The sequence below is a fragment of the Patagioenas fasciata genome, chromosome 1 (assembly GCF_037038585.1).
Source record: "Patagioenas fasciata isolate bPatFas1 chromosome 1, bPatFas1.hap1, whole genome shotgun sequence".
Classification (NCBI taxonomy): domain Eukaryota; kingdom Metazoa; phylum Chordata; class Aves; order Columbiformes; family Columbidae; genus Patagioenas; species Patagioenas fasciata.
The window spans coordinates 212,352,980-212,372,850 of NC_092520.1; the positions used below are offsets into that span (position 1 = coordinate 212,352,980).

The window sequence follows — 19,871 nt, forward strand, 5'->3', positions numbered from 1 at the left end:
GGTCCCTCTTGGCTGCCAGGGACACTGTTGGCTCATGTTCAACTTGCCATCAACCAGAACCCCCAGATCCCTCTTTGCAGAGCTGCTCTCCAGGCCCTTGTTCCCCAGTCTGTATGCAGAGCCAGGGTTGCCATGTCCCAGGTACAAAATCACAACCCCTTGGTACAGGGAGCTTGGACTGGCTTTCCAAGGTAATGTATTGACACAGGCCAAAAGACAACATCAGCAGTTCACATATGCCATGCATATCCCACTTCCCACCTGCCTACCTCGGGCAGCTTGACTCGTCCCTCCTGAAAGGAGCAGGAGCTGGGGTCATGAGTGCAGACGTGGCGGTACTTGCACCAGTGACACCGGTAAGGGCTCTCCACGCATGACAAACACCTGGAAATGGAGAGAAAAAGTAGTCATTTGGCCAGCTGGGTTCTGTCAGCCGTCGGGACAGACCTTGATAGTGTTTCCCAGAGGTAAATATACCCCAGTGAACACTGATTTTGCCATCACTAACAGAAGGGCATGGGCTTTGCACTGACCCAATAGTATCAGGTCTCAGGATGGTGCTGGGCATGCCATGGCCTGACCTGGTTGTCACTGTGATCACAAGTGTCTCGTATTAACTAGATAATTTAGATTGCATTCATGCAATTGTAACTAGAGTAATAAGAATTATTGTTCTATTTCCATTACCCTGTTATAATTTTTAAACAGACAATCAACAAGTTCTCAGTTTCACATATAAGAGGCATTCCTCTTTTTGTCCATGACAAAATCCTGAGTGTAACAAAAGATACAAGATAAGGGGTTGGCTGGAAACCGCTACATCCTCACTGCCTCCATGCTGAACTGCACCAGTGCCCTGGAAGGTGTGAACGCATAGAATCATTTTGGTTGGAAAAGACACTCAAGATCATCAAGTCCAACCATTAATCCAACACTGGCACTGAACCATGTCCCTAAGAACCTCATTTGCATATCTTTTAAACACCTCCAGGGATGGTGACTCCACCACTGCCCTGGGCAGCCTGTTCCAATGCCCAACAACCTTTTCCAGAAAGAAATTGTTCCTAATATCCAGTCTAAACCTTCCCTGGTGCAACTTGAGGCTGTTTCGTCTCATCCTGTTTCTTGTTCCTTGGGAATAGAGCCCGACTTCCCCCGGTTCCAAGCTCCTTTCAGGCAGTTCAGAGATTGGAAGGTCTCCCCTCAGCTCCTGTTCTCCAGCTGAACCCCTCAGGTCCCTCAGCCGCTCCCATCACACTTGTGCTCCAGCCCCTTCCTCAGCTCCGTTCCCTTCTCTCAACTCACTCCAACACCTCAAGGTCTTTCCCACACCATAAGAAGGTGGCAAAGGGAGGGGTTGGAGGGTGAAATAATGTCCACGGAGGGCAGTGCACCAGAAATCCCTTCTGGCTAATCCTTCCACTCTCACACATGATACAGAAGCCAAACACAAGCTGGGATGCACGAAGGTCAGAAAAACAAGTATTAAACAGGGAATTTTGTCTCCCTGCGTCCCATAGGCTTATTAGTTTGAGTTCTTCCCAGGGTGATGGAGCTCCTGTAAATATCTTAAATCTATTGTTATTTTCTTTATCTCAGCAGAGATATACAGACAATTGTATCAGCTGTCTGAGAAGCAGAAGGCGTATTTAGGAAGTCACCTCCTCAGGGTGTAGTAAAGAGCCTTCTTACAAGGTTTTGCATTATACAATTTTTTAATTATTATTATTTTTTTTAAATTTAATACGATGTCTGTTGACCAGCAACCAAACTGAGCCATAAAAAGCTCTCTGCACAAAAAAATAGAGTCAATGGTAGTGACTCCTGGTCGCTCACACTGTTGGAGATCCTCATGTAGTTGCAGGCTCTGAAGTACCTGGAGGGGACTTGACATGGGGGGAGATTTTCCTGGCCATGTACAACCGGGTTTTTAATGGGCAGAAGTGAAAGAAATTGCCCCCAGTAGAGTATGGCTGAGCCCAACAGACATGCACACCCTCTCCCCTGTCTCTGTGAAATCTCGCTCAACTCCAATCCACTTTCAGCTCTGGTACAGTGAGCTGTTCTTCAAATTGGTAAGAAGTGCTTGCTCTGATACATCAAATTAAAAATGGATAGTGTATTATAGTTTGTCAAGTAAGAAACCAAAACATGCCATAAATATTTAACACCATCATCTCTCCTGCTCTCCCCCCCAACATTTGCTTTCTGACACTGTTTGTCAAAGCAGCAGGAACACAGAAACAGGATTTGCCTTTCCTTGTGAATTGCTGAGCCGCAGTAATTATCTGCTTTTGGCGCTTCTGATGGCTCAGTGGTGGGGACAGAGCCTCCCAGCCTTCCCCAGGGGTGGATCAACCTGCTGGAAGAGCGTCTTTCTGTGGGAAAGCTGCAGACCTGCTCTGGTGGGGCAGCTTCTGAGCAGCCCCAAGTGCCAGCCAAACCCCACAAGAATGGGGTGCAGGGCAGGAAAGGAGCTGGAAGGATGGAAAAGATGGCATTGAAGGAATCAGGTGTGTGCTGCCTGCTCAGTTCACATCATGCCATAACAAGCAACACCTGTCTTTTCGAATCTGAGGGCCCAAGACCAGGCTAAGCACTTGGGGCAGGCTCCAACTGGTGGGGCTGACAGCATGGATGAGGGTTGAAGGTGCATGTGTAGGGGCAGGATCCAGCCATCCACAAGGAAGTGCCTAATAGGAAGATGAGAAGGCCATTTGCTGAGGTCATGCCTTGCTTTTGACTCGATTCCCTTGCAAACTCCCACTGATGGGATGTTCCCCTACATAAAGGACTCATGAGGATGCATGACTCTTCAAGAAATTGCCTTCCTGTAAAGGAGGGTCATCAGCAGAACAAATGGCCACTGTACTACTCTGGGTCTTCCCAGAAGGGATCATCACCATGCTGACCATTACCCAGGTGGCCCTGACCCCTGGTCATCTCCACACCTAATCAGTTTCCTGCGGGACACGTGCCCCACTCAGCAGTGGGCTCTGTGGCAGATCCAGGGGTGAGATGAAAAGCAGATATCAAAGGAAATGAACATACGAGTTGTGGACGCTGCAGTTGTAGAAGACGAAACTGGTGCTGGCAAAGGTCATACCCGTTTCCTTGGACTTGAGCTGTAGCTGGACAATGTGATGATCTCCTATGGGGAAAAAAATAGATCAGTGTGTGACTGCTTTGTTAGTCAAGTCCTGTTGGCCATCCCACCGGTCTGAACCTGGAGTTGTCCCACAGTACCTTGGCTATTCTATCCTCAGTAGCTTTAAGAAGTACAATAAAATCCTTCTAGAGCCTGGTTCTCCAACAGGTACATCTGACCCTTCTTATGGTACTGGCATGATAAAGTATGTCTTCACCACTAGAAGTTATCGTACCTGGGAGCAGAGTTTGGGCTGGATGATGACATACTTAGAGTATACCTCACTAATTACAAAAATATGGTGACAGAAGTCACCAAGTAGAAAAGGTAAGCTCAAAGAGAGGATGTAGATGTCTGGACTTATGAGGCAATTCAAATGTCCTTAAAGTGCTTCCTTGCTGCTGGTTCAATTGATGTTCTCAGAAGGAAGGGGCCTGCAGAAGATTTGATTGTTGGACCCAAACACTGGTGGCCTGTGCATGTGCTGCCTGAAGGATAAACAAACCCGCTTTCCTGAGGGAATAAAGAAACATCTACTTTCTCCTCCCTCCATTACTTAACATCTCTGAATAGGACCCAATATCCAGGACAACCATGCCTGAAGAAGGCCACCTCCAGATCCTGCCCCCAAAGAGAGTTTATACCTTGACAAAGCAGGATGGAGGAATGAGCAAGGAGAATATATCGTACCAGTGAGGACAAGGTAGGTGTTCCCTATCTGCAGTCTGGGAAATGCTGAGAAACAGGGAGATTCCCAAGTGAACACTTCCTCCAGGTTCACTTGATTCATCCCAAGCTCCATTCAGCCAAGCCTCTGACTACAAAGAACTCAGTGTGAGGGACATCCATGAGCCATTTGCACTTCCAGAAGGACCAATCCATTTCCATAGCAGACACATCCCCAGCAAAACCTACATCTCAGCTCCTGCACACCATCTCCTCCTTCCTTTTCCCGCTACTCCCATGCTAGGCAGTCAACTGCTCTCTCTTCCCACAACACCAAAAGCCCTATTCAGAGCCCATCAGCTGTGGGTAATGAGTGGGTGCAGTAATTGCAGTAATTTGGCCGGGGAAGGGACCCATGTTTAATTCAAGATTTCAACCTGGCTGGCCTTTTCACCTCTATTATTTTCCTCCTCACCTGAAAGATTCATTAATCAATCAGGTCAAAGCAAACTTGACAAGTCGTCGCAGCATGTGCCGACGTGCACACTCACCCGCTTACAAGCACACACATACAGACACACACACCCCACGCACTTCACTAAACACATTTTGCTGCCAGTGCTCGACTCTGCTGCCCATCTGCTGCCGCCCGCTTTGACAGCTCTGTTAACCGTGTCGTATTTAACAACTTTGCCGGCGTCTTGCATATATTTTAAAACAGGATGTGAGGACTGGATGGCTCTAGGGATCAGATGTGCTACAGAGCCACGCATCCCTTTGGTTCAAATCCAGCTTCTGGCACTATGCATGGAGGACTTGGACTTTGCAGAGGTGCAGAGCACCAGGTGCTGAAGTTGATACAAGACGCAGGTGCCCAGATTCTCTGGAAACTACACTTCACATAAATCTCCCTCTCTTGTCCTGCCTCCAGCTTCCACTGCTATTTGTGTTTGCTGGTTGATTATAGCCTGGCCTGGGACAGATGTCCATAGCAAGGAAATAGCTTCTGGCGTCTATCTTGGTAGGCAAACATGACTGATAACTACCTGAAAATGGTAACAGCCCTTTGGGGGCTTGTTTTGGAGAGGACATGCAGCTGTGTGCAGCTTGGGGAGGGCAGGGAGGAGATGATGGGGACGGTTTATGTCACTTCATTTTCTGTGGCCTGAGGATCCTCAGAGACCAACTTTGCAGTAAAATTTCACAGGAAGCCAAGAATAAAAAACAGCAACATCCTCTCTGCACCTCTTGGGGTGATCAGCAGGGTTGACGGTTTTAAATTAAGTCCCTGCAAAGAGCCGCAGGTGCTCTCGAAAGTGTCTGGAAAAGTTGTTAGGAAAGGGGAAAAAAAAGGTCAGGAAGTTGTGGGTGAGGGGACCATCCTTGGGGATGAGGTATTTTTCTGTGCAGTGTTACTTTAGGAGAGAGAGCCAGTAACAAACCTGGAACAGCTAAAGGCCAGGGACAAGGAACTAAACACACAGACCCAAATCTGTGAGAAGCAGAATGAAATTACAGACAAGATCATTCAGGTCTGCAGGACTTTCCGCCTGCTGCACAGGATGGGATGTGTTAAGAGCACATACGGTCTCATTCTCTGGGTTGTGTAACACCAGCCTCGGCAAAAGGTGAGCAAATATCCCACATCCACCTCTTGTCTTTGCTAGATATATGCAACTGCCACTCGGTGGCAGTCTGAAAACACAGTCACATATATAAGCACCTCACTGCAAGTCCTGGTATTGTAGCTGAACACGTGTGCACACATAAACACACATACATTCAGGCAACTCATGCTATGGTGTGCTGTCATGCAGCTCCATCAGTGAGCACCAGCGCAGCATTCCACCATCTCCTTGTGCTTTGGATACCTTGTCCTCAGGCTTCCATGAGCCAAACTCTACTTTGGGACAAAGCAGAAGCAGAGACACAGGGGTGTGAGGTGAGGAAAGGAGGGAGAAGTCATGGAGATGGAGGAGCTGTGGGATACTCACCATTCTCTGTGATGATCTGGGGCACCTCTTTGGCAGCTGGCGAGATGCATTGGATCTGACTGCCCACCACTAAGCCATCCATCTCTGAAAGGTCTTCAAAGGTGCAGTTGACTCCTGCTGACAGCTCGGGGACATTGTAGGTCTCCAAGACCAGCTGCAAGCAAAGATGGAGGGAGGGAAGAAGAGATAGAAAAAAAAAAAAGACAAGACAATACTAAGCTGAACCACAGAACTGGACCAGCAGGAGAGAATTACACTGGAGAGGTCGGACAAAGAGCCTCTTGCTAGAGAGAGCATCCTCCTTCAACAGAAAGCAGCGATTCAGGAGAGGGATGTGTGTGTGGAGGGGGTAGGGGATGAGATGCTGATGCCAACACAAGTGGTAGGTGACTATGCAGGGACAACTGCATCCCAGTGCTGGCTGGGTCAGTGAAGAGGAGGGAGTGCTCACTATCTCTCATGCAAGTGTCAGGTTAAGCGGGGAGTCTTTGGAGCCAGCTGTGAAGACCAGGGCTTGGGTGGCCCCAAGGCACGCGGTTTCTGAGGAAGGTGACTACTACTCACAAGAGGCACTCTGCAGACTACAGAGAAACTGTAGCGCTCCAGTCTAACTCTCTACGGCCTGCTCTCCTAGCATCAGCAGATGGGGGAGCGCTCTGTCACCAAGTTCCTGTGTAAGGAGAGTCTAGTTACAGCCTTCAGTCCACCACAAAAAAACATAAATATGCTGTCTCTAGAGGCACAGCAAACCTCTCCTGCCCATCCCACCAAAGATGCAGTTGGCCCTGGGGGCATGCTATATTGGGGCTCCTTACATAAAAAAAAAAGCTGTGAAGAAGGAATTGCCCATGTTTTTATTGTTCATAACATCCACTGGCATTCCTACCTCATTGCCCATGGTCATGAAGGAAAGGAATCTCATGGCTGGTTTCCACCAAGTTAATTCTTGGGATAAGGACCCCCATAGAATCATAGAATACTTTGGGTTGGAAGGGACCTTCTTAGTGCATGTAGTCCAGCCCCCTGCCATGAGCAGGGACATCTTCACCAGCTCAGGTTGCTCAGAGCCCCGTCCAGCCTGGCCTGGGATATCTCCAGGGATGGGGCATCCACCACCTCTCTGGCCAACCTGGGCCAGTGTCTCAGCATCCTCATTGTGAAAAATTTCTTCCTCATGTCTAACCTGAATCTCCCCTCCTTTAGTTTAAAACCATCCCCACTTGTCCTGTTGTAACAGGCCCTGCTAAAAAGTCTGTCTCTGTCTTTCTTATACGCTGTTTTGCTGCTAACTTCCCAGACCAGAGAAGGTCCTACACTGCTGCTCTCCATCACTGAGGGTCCTGCCCAACCCACCAGACCATGTCTGAACACAGGCAGGCATCCTAGGCCACTTCTAGCACCTGCTGATGACCTAGTAGTTAGTATAAGTTTAGTGGTTTTGTGACCAAACACTTGACACAGGCACAAATGCAGATGGTCCCCACGCTTGCCTCCTCCATGAGCTATCTGAAGCCTCATTGGAGATGACAGTTGCTGAAAGGACACACAAATGCATGCTGAAGTGTTGTTTCTACCAGCACAAAGAACAGAGGAGGTCAGTCCAGGTGACAAAGAAGGAGAGGATGATAACAAAACATAATGCTTACTGCTCCCCCCACACTGTGTTTTCCTTGCCTAAAGAAGACTTGGAGCTATTTCTTCACACTAGGCACCACCAGGGAGAAAGGCTGAGCAGACAGGCCTGAGCCCTGGCTGACATAAAGCCTTTGTGAGAGTATGTTCATTTTCAGGTTATGAGAATGGCAATGGGAAAGGTGATTTTTTTTTTTTTTGGTCTTGAATGGCGAGTAGGTAAAGCTTTGGTTATTCAGATGGATTTAGCATTCAGGTTAAATCCATTCTCCCAGCTTATTAATACGTTGCCAGCAATGGAGAAGGGAAAACTATCCTGCTTAACAAACATTTATTTCTGAGCATGGGCAATGCAGAATGTAGTGTGCCATGCAGAAGATGACACCAATGGATAGACCAGCAGTTCTTGGCAATGAGCATCATGAGCCAGTGCACACTCTGAACAGACAAGAAGTCCTACACGCCTGCTCTGGAGCTACTGTGACGAAGGAAGAATGGAGCCTTCTCCCAGCAAGTATTTCTTCTCAGAGATACAAAAGCAGCAGCCCTAGACTGAAACACACTCAATTTTCCAAGTGCCCAAACTGAAACAGATTCAGGCAAAGTTTTCTAAGTCTCTGTTGGTGCCCAAAGTCTAAAAGACTGTCTGACCACACAGATACCTCCTCTGCCTCTGTGGGCAAGAACTTAATATCATTGATCCTTTGCTAGAACCCAAGTGGAATGCAGTAAGAACACCACCAGCCATACATTCATTAGTGCTCCCCTCCTAATTTCCCAAGAGACTACCTGTGGTGGTTCTGGATGAGCTGGCACACCAGTCTATGTGGGACTGGGCTGAGACTCACATGGAAATGTTCATGCAGATTATTGAGAAACATCCATGCAATGGCAACTTCTTATCCCAGCAGCTCTGGGTTGCCTTGCCCTGCCTGAGTAACCTAGAGGTAAAGGTCTTTTATTCTGTTATCAATTTAAATCGCCTTGAGCCAGCTAGTCCCCTGGGATTTATTCCAACATGAAAGGATTCAACCACTACTGAGAGAATAAGAAAAAGAAACCTTGAACTCCCAGAAGAACAAAGGACTCAAGATGTCTCAGATCAGTTTTGTTTGAAGCCTAGGAAAGTAAAGTCACAGCAAAGTTAAGAGGCTGAAACAAAGCAGCAGTGATTGGACATGCAGGCTTTGAAAGGCTGATTTCATTATCGTTGAAGAAACTCTATCACTCCAAAAACTGTCACCTGAAAGATGTCTTACAGCTACACCTTGCACAACACCATTTAAGACCTTTCAAGGTGTGGGCCTGGTGGCTAGCTCATCTAGATATGGAGCTTTTGGGGCCTGGGTGATCAGCCAAAATGACAGATCCCTCGGAGCCTGAACAAAATCAGTCTCTGCGGCTTTCTTGTAACATGTTGAGATCTCACCACATAAGGTACTGCTGTCATCCTTGGCTGCTGACTTGAGTAGCTTGAGGCAACAAAAATAAACCTTGTGTCGAGGAAAGTCACAAGAGATAGCGTGAACATCAGCAGCCTTGGGTTCCTCTGCATAGCATCCTGCATCTCTGCTCTGCATACTTAGTGCTGTAGCTGGAGTGGGGTGGAGTTCTTGGTGGCTTAAAAAGTAGACATTTCAACCCAAGGATGGGAACTTGGAGCCTACTGACATAATTCATGGTATTCCTCACTAGTCCTTCTAAAAGACAATTTCTAGCCATGATAATGTCCCTTGCCTGAAGTTCATGCCCAGCCAGAAACAAATCCCTCTCCCAGGGAAGTAAACAACTACGTTGGGTGCACAAAACACTTGCAGGGCACAGGGTCCCTTCAGACCTGCCTTTGGTTACTCACAGCAAACAGGGAAGCCTCTTTCCACACTTTTAAATAGGGGATAACCAAGGCCAAAATGTCCTCCCATGGCAAATCTTTCCTCTGTGCCAGGAAAGTAGCTGGGGAAGTTAGTGGACTCTGGAGAACATCTTGCATCAGGCTGCCAGTCCTTCCCAATCCAGGTTGCACGTACTTGGGTCTGTCAGATCGCATAGGCATATTAAACCTGAGGAGCGGGGGGAAGGATTAATATTCCTCACCAATACGTTGTACTGGGAGACAGAGATGTTGTTGGGATGCACGGTAAGCCGGACGCACTGCTTCATCTCCGAGGCGAATCTCCGAGGCTCACTGGAGCGTTCACACCGCTCCTTCCTTGTGCACCTGGGCAAATGGGAACAGAGAGGGACAGAGTTAACACAAAACTGTGCTGTGATGATGAGGAGAACCCTGGGACATGAGTTGTTCCATCATCTTTTCACAGAATCACAGAATGTTTGGGGTTGGAAGGGAAGTCTAGAGATCAACTAATCCAACACACCAGCTAAAGCAGGTTCACCAGAGCAGATCACACAGGAATGTCTCCAGAGAAGGAGACTCCACCACCTCTCTGGGCAGCCTGGTCCAGGCTCTGGCACCTCAAAGTAAAGAAGCTTCTCCTCATGGGTGGAACCATCATTTTGGATGGCAAGTCAACATCATACCCTTTGAGACTGCACTAGCCACAAAACCCTGCTCATGCCCTGGAGTGCTTTGATCAGTACTAGCAGCCATGGGATTGCTCAGCAGGCTGGAGAATTGAAAAGACACCATGGAAGGAGGAAGGGTGTTGGGTGAAAGCCACATCTCTTGGGTAGAACACACAGCTCTAGAGATGCTTTGTCTCTCTACCTCCATAGCTGGTATAGCGTAACCTTCCCCTGGCAGCCCTGAAAACTGTCCTGTCCAAGGGCAGTGGGACATCTGAGACAGAGATGTCCTTTTGGAGTAGTTCTGCATAGTCCATGCTCTTTGGCCTTGCTGAGGAGACTGCAAACCTGTGGTACTTCTGAGCTGCTGGTGCCTCTGAGCTGTCGGAGGGAGGCAGCCTTCTCACCCCTTGCCCAGCAGCTGCTAATTAGTCCCAGGCAGGTTGAGGGTTTTTTGGCATCTGTTTTGAAAGAGCCCGACTAGAGGTGCCCAGGGTTGGAATCTTAAAAACTGTAGTGCTCCCAATTAGTGAGCGATCAGTGAAACTGATGGGTACATGGCACCCGGGCTACACAAGCCTACAGAGCTTTTACACCACGCACTAAGTACTGTTTGTGCTTTCAGCACTGTCACCATCTCTGGTTTCATCTGTCCAGTGTGAACACAAGCCAGTAATATGAACTAGTAGCGGTGCACCCTGTTTCAATCCAGATTTGCATTTGCTTTGCATAAAACACATCTGTATTTTACTCCTCATATGCTGCTAAGACCATCGCTTCAAGGAAGACGTCTGCCTAGAAATCCAGAGGGTTAATACAAAAGGACAGCTCCAACTGCATGCCAATTACCTTTTGCCATTAAGCTAATGTTATGGACTTGCACAGGGTGTCTTCAATGGATTTTGTTATTAGCAGTGCAATTACCCCCCATTAAAATCAGCTATAAAGACTAAGTACGGATGTTAAATTATTCACCCACTCCCAGACTTCAGAGTCTTGGTAGTGAGAGCTACTGGAGGGTTCGCTCCAAGATCATCCCTCAATGCCCTTGCTCTGCAGAGCAGAGTTTGTGCCTATATTCATGGGAATTTGCAGACAGGGATCTAAGGTAACACATGCAAAAACAACCCAGTATGTGGCTGATCCTGAATGTTATCAAGCTTAGGGTCTAGCCTAAAACTTTAGGACTTGGCTTCTCTCTAGTGCTGAAACTAGATAAAATGGGCGCCCCAGTTTCAAACTCTAATTACTTCATCTTTTTTTTGGTAGAGGAAAGATTTGTATTTCAAGTTACAGGAATCATAAAGGGCGATCTCTGCCATTCTCAGCATGCTCGTGGTTTGCTTTGCAGATTTGAGAGCAAGAGTAGCATTGCAGCTCCCACTCTCAGTTCCCTTGGAGTCTTAATCCCATTAAGTCTCCTCTAGCGCTGTCACATGCTGGATCAGGAATTTTAAACGTGCAGTCTCCAGAGAGTTGGACAAATAGCCAGTTAAGTACTCCCAAAACTGTTAAGTCCCCTATCGTGGAATAAAAGCCATGGCAAAATGCTGACCTGAGATTTTTGTAAGCACTTCTACAAAACACATACACACAGCAAACCCATCAAAGATTTGTGGGGTGTGAGAACTCTTCTCCTGAGAAGAGTTTGCAAGGAAACTGTTTTGGGCTCAGTGTTAAAACACAAATGCCTGAATTCTTCAAGATGCCCTGCTACCTCCCATTTATTTCCTCCAGCTGTAGCGTGACAGACATATCTGGATTTTCTAAAATTAAATAGGCAGATACTTAGGCTCAGTTCAAGTGACAGAAGTGATGGAAGCGTTGGAAGTCGTAGATGCCCCATCCCTGGAGAAATTCAAGGCCAGGCTGGATGGGGCTCCGAGCAACCTCATCTGGGTGAAGATGTCCCTGCTCATGGCTGGAGGCTAGACTAGATGAGCTTTGAAGGTCCCTTCCAACCCAAACTACCCTATGACTCTTGTTGTTTACTGCTCATGTACGTTTAAGACATGTAACTCTTCACACCAGAAACTCACTCTATATTAGACTGATGTGTCTTACAGCCTTGATATCGATTGAAAGGTGTGTTGCTATCCAAATAACGGAATGATGAAAAACCAAACCAAACTAAGCCTGGTTTTAATATAGTGTTAAGGTTGCAATGTCAAGCTCTCAAGAATTAGGTACTGCCAGATGGAAAGTAGCTTCTACACTCCTAAATCTGCTCCCTGCACTCACACGCTGCAAGGCAGACTTTAATTAAAGGATCGCACGTTATTATTCTTTTTTCTCCATGGGTGACCTCAGTTCTGTCACTTCCTAAGTTTTGATTTTGACTGTCTGACTTTTTCAATGCAATTTCTCAATTTAAAACAAAAGGAGGAAAATCCCCAAAACACCCAACTGTGCCTGGTACTCGAGTTTGATGATGAGAGAGCTCTGCCGAGGTGAACCAAACTCAGCAGGGTTCAGGCTCTGGAGTCAACATCACAGACCCCGTCCTTGAGCTGGCAACGTAATTCATCCCAGGTAACTGATCCCAGCTGCTGCATAAGCCAAGACTAAAGGAATGGAGTTGCTTGCCAGTGGGTTTTACAGTTTTGTCCATGCAGAATGGAGTGATGGGGGTTCTTCTCCAAGGCCTTTTGGTTTCCCCCATCTTCTCTGTCTTGACCACCTTATCTATCCAGAGCTGGAGCATGTGGAGCATCCTATGGGTCTGCCCAGCACCTGCAACTGAGGTTCTTGAGATGCAAAATGTGGTGGATTTTCAGGGAGGCTGAAAAAAAACTGTAGACCTTCTCCCTCCAGTCTTCCTCTGCACTGCCAAAAATGTTCTGCCCTCCCCCAAAAGTGGGGGGAAGCAGCAAAGAAAATTGTTTCAGCATGTACAGAGCAAAGTAGTGGCCTCCAGCATCAGCCTCTCAAATCCCTGAATGGTGTTGGCTGAAACGCAGGAACAAACATGGCAAAGCACCCAGTCGACGAAGGCAGCTGCCCAGAGGGGACATCACAGCCCAAAAAGTAAGTTCAGCAAAATTTAAATACAGGCAAATGGGACTTTTAATAAGTACTTCCAGACACAAGTGCCTGCCTTAGAAAAGTGGTCACCTGGAAGGCAGCTGCCTGCAAATGGCAGCTGGACTGTGAAAGGGATAATGAAATATCCCAACCCCAGCTAATTATTTGTGTTGTCTCTGTTGAGAATCGGCGTGTACTTTGGGCCCTGGGAAGATCGCTGTGACTCTGCTGCGCTCGCATCTGGTGCGTCTATTACAGCTTATGCAGAAAAAAATACACCTCGTACTGCCAATAACTGTCTCACTTTAATAAAATATCAGTAACTCTAACGTGCTGGGTCTGTCAATATGCGGAGATCACTTTCCACTGCCATATAACCTAATTCAATGCTATTCATGTTATAATTAGCTGGTGCGTAACTCCTACCCAGTGGCATCGCATTACACTTAAGACACCTAAAAGAACATATTCCACTCCTGAACTTATTTGCATAAGATTATGGTGCAGACACAGCGCTTCTCTGTACGTCTTAATAACACCTGCTATTTCATTATCAGCTGCATCTCTAACAATCGCAAGCATCCTGCTACTGTCCAAACCATTAGTGCGAACACTAAGAAACTGGTCCTACCGCTGAACCATGAGGAATGTTATTTCCTCCTCATCTCCCATTAAGAATAAATACCGCTAACACTAACCCTCTGTTCACCATCCACTAACCAATTATTTTAATAGTGTTAAATTAATACTTTGTGCTTCTATAGCGTCTCTCATCTGAGGATCTCAAAGGGCTTTGCCTGGAGCTAATTAAACTTCACAACACCTTTGTGAGGCTGAGACATCACCTTGCAGAGACAAAAGTGAGGCTTAGACACATGCCTGGCAGAGAGCAGAGCAAAGGCCTGTTCTCCTGATGATGAGATGAAGACTCTGGTTTGGAATCCAAAAGATCATGATTGAATCCCAGGTCTGCCATCCTGGACCTAAAGCAACCTGCTTAGGCCACATTCTGTAAAAACCATCTACACTAGGGTAAAGTGCTATTCCACCCTTGCAGCAAGATGCTGAGGGCTCTTCTGCCTTGTTACGGCATGGTCAAACCAAGCCCAGACTCACTCCACCACCTCCAGGATTTGTCCTTAGATGTTCAAGGTTAGGAGGGTTAATCTCAAGCCCAGAAAATTTTGGAGAGCCTGAGCACAGACCAAGAGGTTCATGGACCTGGACAGACCAGGTACAAGAAGGGTCAAGTATGGCAACTATAGAATCATAGGACAGTTTGTGTTGGAAGGGACCTTCAAAGCTCATCCAGTGCCACCCCTGCCATGAGCAGGGACATCTTCACCAGATCAGGTTGCTCAGAGCCCCGTCCATGTCTCCAGGGTTGGTTCATCCACCACCTCTCTGGCCAACCTGGGCCAGGCTCTCACCACACTCGGTGTAAAAAATTTCTTCCTCATGACTGGCCTGAAAGTCCCATCTTTTAGTTTAAAATCATCATGCCTTGTCCTATCGCTACAGGCCCTGATAAAAAATCTGTCCCCATCTTTCTTATCAGCCCCTTTTAAGTATAGAAAGGTCACAATAAGGTCTCCCTGGAACTTCTCTTCTCCAGCTGAACACCCCAACTCTCTCAGCCTGTCCTCCCAGCAGAGCTGTTCCAGCCTCGGATCATTCCTGTGGCTCCTCTGGCCCCTCTCCAGCAGGTCCATGTGTGTCCTGTGCTGAGGACCCAGAGCTGGACCAGCACTGCAGGGGGGTCTCACCAGAGCAGAGCAGAGGGGCAGAGTCACCTCGCTGACCTGCTGGTCAAGCTTCTTCTGATGCAGCCCAAGATACAATTGGCCTCTGGGATGCAAGCGCACATTGCCGGCTCATGTCCAATCTTTCATCCACCAGTAGTGCTCTACCTGCAAGCTCTTTGTTTTCACTGCACTCAATGTGGAAAAACAATCATGCTACTGCAGGGTTGCCATCCTGACAGAAGGCACGTGTGCCACGTGCACACTTTCACTCGCCTTTGCCTCTCAGTCAGGACACATCTCCACCATCCTGTTGTAGAAAAATAACTCAGAGGTGCTCAGAGGTTGGCAGAGCTGCAGATGCTCTTAGGACCTGAGCCAGAGCATCCCTGCAGCTCTGCAGCTCCTATTTCTTGCACCAGGATGGAGGCACACACTGCACAGAGACTTCTACAGACCAAAGTCTTCATCCCCCTGCCTGGTTAATCATTAGGGACAAACTGCTTCATGGTCCCATGAGCTACAGGCTTTTCCCTTAGTCATACCTGCCAGCAAGGCAGCCCTTAGTATCGCTTTTGAAGACAAATTAAATGCATTTAAAAGGCACAATGGCTCTTGTGCCTGACCTTTCTAGACGTAATTATTTTCTAAGACATGCAAAACACTGATAAGATCACCCAGTGTGTTTTCTCTTATAATTTGGACTTGCAGGGTGGGAGGTGCTCAGCTGCTCCACAGACCCAGGTGGTGGCCCTGGGGCCACAAGGCTTTGGGGAAAGGTGGAAAGTTGTTCTGCTAATTCACACCATTAGCCAGATCTGGTGGTCTCTGCTGGAGACCAAACTGACACCCTGGGTGGACTAAATAGACAGAGACAAATAATCCTGGGAGGAGAAAACCAAAGAGAAAGTTGTTGCGAATCATTTTTCCTTTTTTTTTAGGAGGTAGAAAGTACAGTCAGAAAAACAGCGTATACTCCTAAGTCTTTCCTTGTTTACATCCACAACTGTTGAAAAGCAAGATTTGGATTTTCTGTTTTCTTTTGTTGTTGTTCTTCATTTTCCCAGAAGCAGACTAAAGTATCCAGATTTTATGACACGCAAAAAAGTCAGGTTTTTTGGCAATGGAAAAGGTCTTATCTGCAATTTTGTCAATTAAAAACAATCTTCAAGACAAAAGAGTGGTGATTGGATCTGATCAGAAATTACTGCTCAGAACAGAGGGGTTTTGTTTAAATACAAATGGCAATTAGCACATTATACAAGATTTTATTCAGTATATATAAAAAAAAATCCTACCATTTAAAAAAAATTCCCAGAAACAAAATCCAAATAAATTAATATATCTTTTTTTCTGGAGAAACCTCACCATTTGATGCACAGCAGTTTTCTTCTGACTGCTTTTGCATTGCAAGACTCACAATATAGCCAGTGATGCGGGTTTGCAGGGAAGAAGAGGGACATGAAGTAGCTGTATTTGATGCCAAAGGTAGGTGGGGAGTGATGTGAGAGACAGCTCCATAGTTTGGGTCAGCTCAGCAAACCGAAATTACACCTTTCCACCATCTCCAAACAGGTAATTTGTGGGCATGGCTGTTTTGCAAAAGGTTTTGACATTTCAGCTTTCCTTTCTGATTCCAAAAGGTGACATTTCCTGCAGGGGACAAATTCACTCACCCTTTGACAGAATAATCACAGCCACCCTTTCCTTGCACCTTCCCATCAGCGCTCGTGAACTCAAGGTGACAGATGGGAACCAGTGCAGACCCCATTGACAGGAACAAGGATGGACCACCAGGGCCAGATAGGACCCTTCAACGGGACACAGGCTCCATGTTGGGATCCCCATTTGCCTCTCCAACTCGTTCAACACAAGGCATTTTGTTGTGGTGTGGGGTCACTCACACCAAGGCCCTCAGCTTGCACAAGATGGAGATGTTGCCCCATCCTGTTCCTCATCCTTTCCCAGTTCCATGGTTTTTTTTGCTTAGACACAGTTTCCCATGTTTTTCTCATGTCTCTTCACCTCTTGCCCTTAAATTCATCCTGATTTTGGTCCTGCCTTCTTCTCAGGTTGTCTGTCTGTCTCCTTGATTCTTATCACCAGGGTTGTCATGCATCTCCTAATCTCCTCATGACCCATCAAGACAAAATAAGATATGGGGAAAGAGAACATGGGAGTGGATGGAGGAAGGATGGGGACATGGGGACTGGGGAGGAGGGCAAAGGAGGCCAGCTTGCATGTCCCAAACTCTCTATGAGGACAGAGATGTGCAGGGCTGGTGTGCACACCCACATGGTCAGAGCCACAAGGATCAACGCCTCTTCCCATGATTCACAATCTGATCTTTCCGCCACTTCTACCGGTCTCCTTGCCCAGGCATGTTAGACAGATACACCCAAGGAGAAAGTTCAGGAGAAGGGTAGAGGGGATGAAGGGAAACTTTCAAGGAAATCTTATTCACGTCTCAATTTGAAGACCCAGGTGGTCACAGCCATCCTGGAGCAAGACAGGGCAAGAGGCAATGATTTTCCAATTTATTCCATCTCTTCATTTCCAAGGGAAAATCTGAGACATCTCGGCCCAGCAAGAGATCATGGCGAGGCAGGCTGCACTTGCAGGTGGGTGAAAAGGGTCAAACTGAAGAGGTTCACCCATCCCCAGCTCAGCACAGACCAATAAAACAAATTGAGAATCTGAAATCTAGGGTGATACAGGCATGGCCCACTAGCAGCTCAGACACAAGGAAGAATTTTTGCACTGAGGGTGGTAAAACACTGTCCCAGGTTGCCCAGAGAGATGGTGGATGAACCATCCCTGGAGACATCCCAGGCCAGGCTGGACGGGGCTCTGAGCAACCTGAGCTGGTGAAGATGTCCCTGCTCATGGCAGGGGTGGCACTGGATGAGCTGTGAATATCCCTTCCAACCCAAACTATTCTGTATGATTCTGTACTCGAAAACCAGCCAGGTAGGTCAGCGATGCCTTTTGCAAGGTGGTCAGCAGAGGGAGCTCAGTGGAAGCCAAGTGCAAACATTCCTTATGGCATTTTCAGCCAGGGCTGGGGACAGGAGCCTGGGAAAGGGACTGCAGGACACAGAGAGTCATTCATTTCCAGGAGGCTCTGGAGATTCAAGCTATCTGGCTGTGATGGCCTGAATCAGCCTCATTAGTCTGGTCTCTCTTTCAGGATGGGATGCAATATGACAGCTTCATTTTTTGTTAGGGAAAAGTTTTCGGTTTCCCAATTGGAAAGAAGGATGAGACAAGAGAAGAGCAATTAAAGGGATCTGGGGACTTAATAAGAGTTTTGTTTTAGCCAAAGTCTGACCAAAGTGTAGAGTGAGCTTTATGTCTCCCGAGATGGTTTTATCACAAGGGGGGAGCGAGGCTGGGGAAGGAGGGAGCAGCTGAAATTTGCCTTTGCCCAAACCAAAGCAATTTTCTGGCTGGAGTCAGGAAAAGGAAGGAGATTCAGTCCCACTCGCATGTAAAGTTTAAGGTCAGTTTTAGCAATGTTTTGACATTTCCAGGTTCCCTTGGGGTCCTAGGAATAGGAATGCCATAAATGTCGAGACGTAGACATAATTGACCTTAAACTTTACGTAGTGATGTGGCGAATAGCCATCCATCCCTGTCTCTTCTTCCTGGCCTCCAGGTTGCTGAAATTTAGCTCTCCCTGGCATCAAGGAGTTAAATTTTATCCACTGCCTGGAATACTCCGTTCAGGACAGAAAGGCAGGAGATGCTGCAGGGAAAAAAGGACAAATCCAAGCTGAGATCACGCACAGGATCATTCCTGGGAAAACTGTCCTGGCGATGAAAAGAGGGGAAGCTTTCTCAGCAAAATTATATGCAACAAAGGAAAGAGTTGGACCCTTGTTTTCATCTTTGCCTCTAACCAGAAACAGGCCCACCTCCCCAAGAAATCTGCTTTTTGGGCATCAAAGATGTGCATTGGGCAAAGATGGGAAGAAGGCCACTGGAGTGAGCGGGGGAAGTCAAAGCAGTGTGGAGGTTTTTTTTAAGTGGTGGTGTTTGGCAATTCAGGAAAGCTGAAATCCACTCTTTGGAGCTTTGCATCTTCCCAGGGCAATTTTTCAGGGGCCACAAGCCACTAAAAGTTTCAGAGCACTAACCAAAGCTCATTCCAATCTCTGCCCTTTCCTATGTCCCAGCAGGGACAGCCCTGGGGGGAAAGACCAGAAGTTTCCCGCATCCTTGGGCTGCAGTTTGGGGAGGGAAATGCCACCCTGCCAAAGCTCCTTCTTCCCCGCAATCCTGCCTGCCACCATCAACCCTGTCACTTCGCCAAATAGACTGAGGATGCTAATTGCTCTGCCTGTTAATCTATTCTAATGCATGGTAATAGAAGCCGAGTTTCTGCCCTGATAACTCTCCCAGCTTATGCTGCAGAACAGCAAACCCACCGCCTGCCCGTTATCTCTGTCCCCAGGTGGGATCCTCCCTCTATCGAAGCAATTGAATGAGCCCACCCCTGGAGCCCCGCGGGGCGTGGGTGCAAGGGATTTACTCCTCCGTCTCCCACTCTACAAAGCCAGGCACTCCATAAACATCATCCCTCCCCACTCCTTTGAGTGATTTCATGCCCCTTCCCCTTATCCCCCTCCCCAAGTTTCCAGAGCTGCAGATTGTCTTGTCCATGTTAATCTTGCCTGGGGGGGTCCTAGTTTGACCCATCAAATGCAACCAGCTCCCCGGACTGTGAACAAAGGTTCGGAGGTGGCCTAAGGACCACACCAGCTCAGGCACCGCTGGGGTGCAGCCACGGAGAAGTGATTTGTGTGTACACATGTGTGTGCCGCTGTAGGCAGATCCCTGATGAGCATTTTGATGGCTCATTCAAGCCTGAGATGAACAGGACCATTTTACATGCAAATCCCTGGAAACTTGGAGCCTTTGTCTGATGAAGAATTGGAAATTGTCTGCTGGCAAAAGGGGAGGAGAGTGTGGAAATGAAGGAGGGGGTCTGTGGAAGGTGGTGTGGAAATTCAGTTGGTCCTGCTCAGCATTACAGAAAGGCTCCATTCCACCCATGACAGCCATTGTGTTCAGACACCTCGAAAAGCCCCAACAAGCTCTGCAGCATCACTCAGCCTCCAGACCTGAACAATTTTGCGG

General features: G+C 47.5%; 1 protein-coding gene across 2 annotated transcripts in view; it reads right to left on the bottom strand.

Moving 5' to 3' along the window:
• The window catches only part of PLXNA4 (plexin A4), a 488,679-nt gene that overhangs the window by 112,970 nt on the left and 355,838 nt on the right, over positions 1–19,871 (bottom strand). For both annotated transcript variants that reach the window (XM_065829757.2, XM_071803541.1), the window contains exons 6-9: positions 9,535–9,658; positions 5,809–5,962; positions 3,052–3,151; positions 270–384 (exon numbers count right to left, since the gene is read on the bottom strand). In XM_065829757.2, the coding sequence (XP_065685829.1) occupies positions 270–384; positions 3,052–3,151; positions 5,809–5,962; positions 9,535–9,658 (493 nt within the window). The remainder of the gene's footprint in view (positions 1–269; positions 385–3,051; positions 3,152–5,808; positions 5,963–9,534; positions 9,659–19,871) is intronic.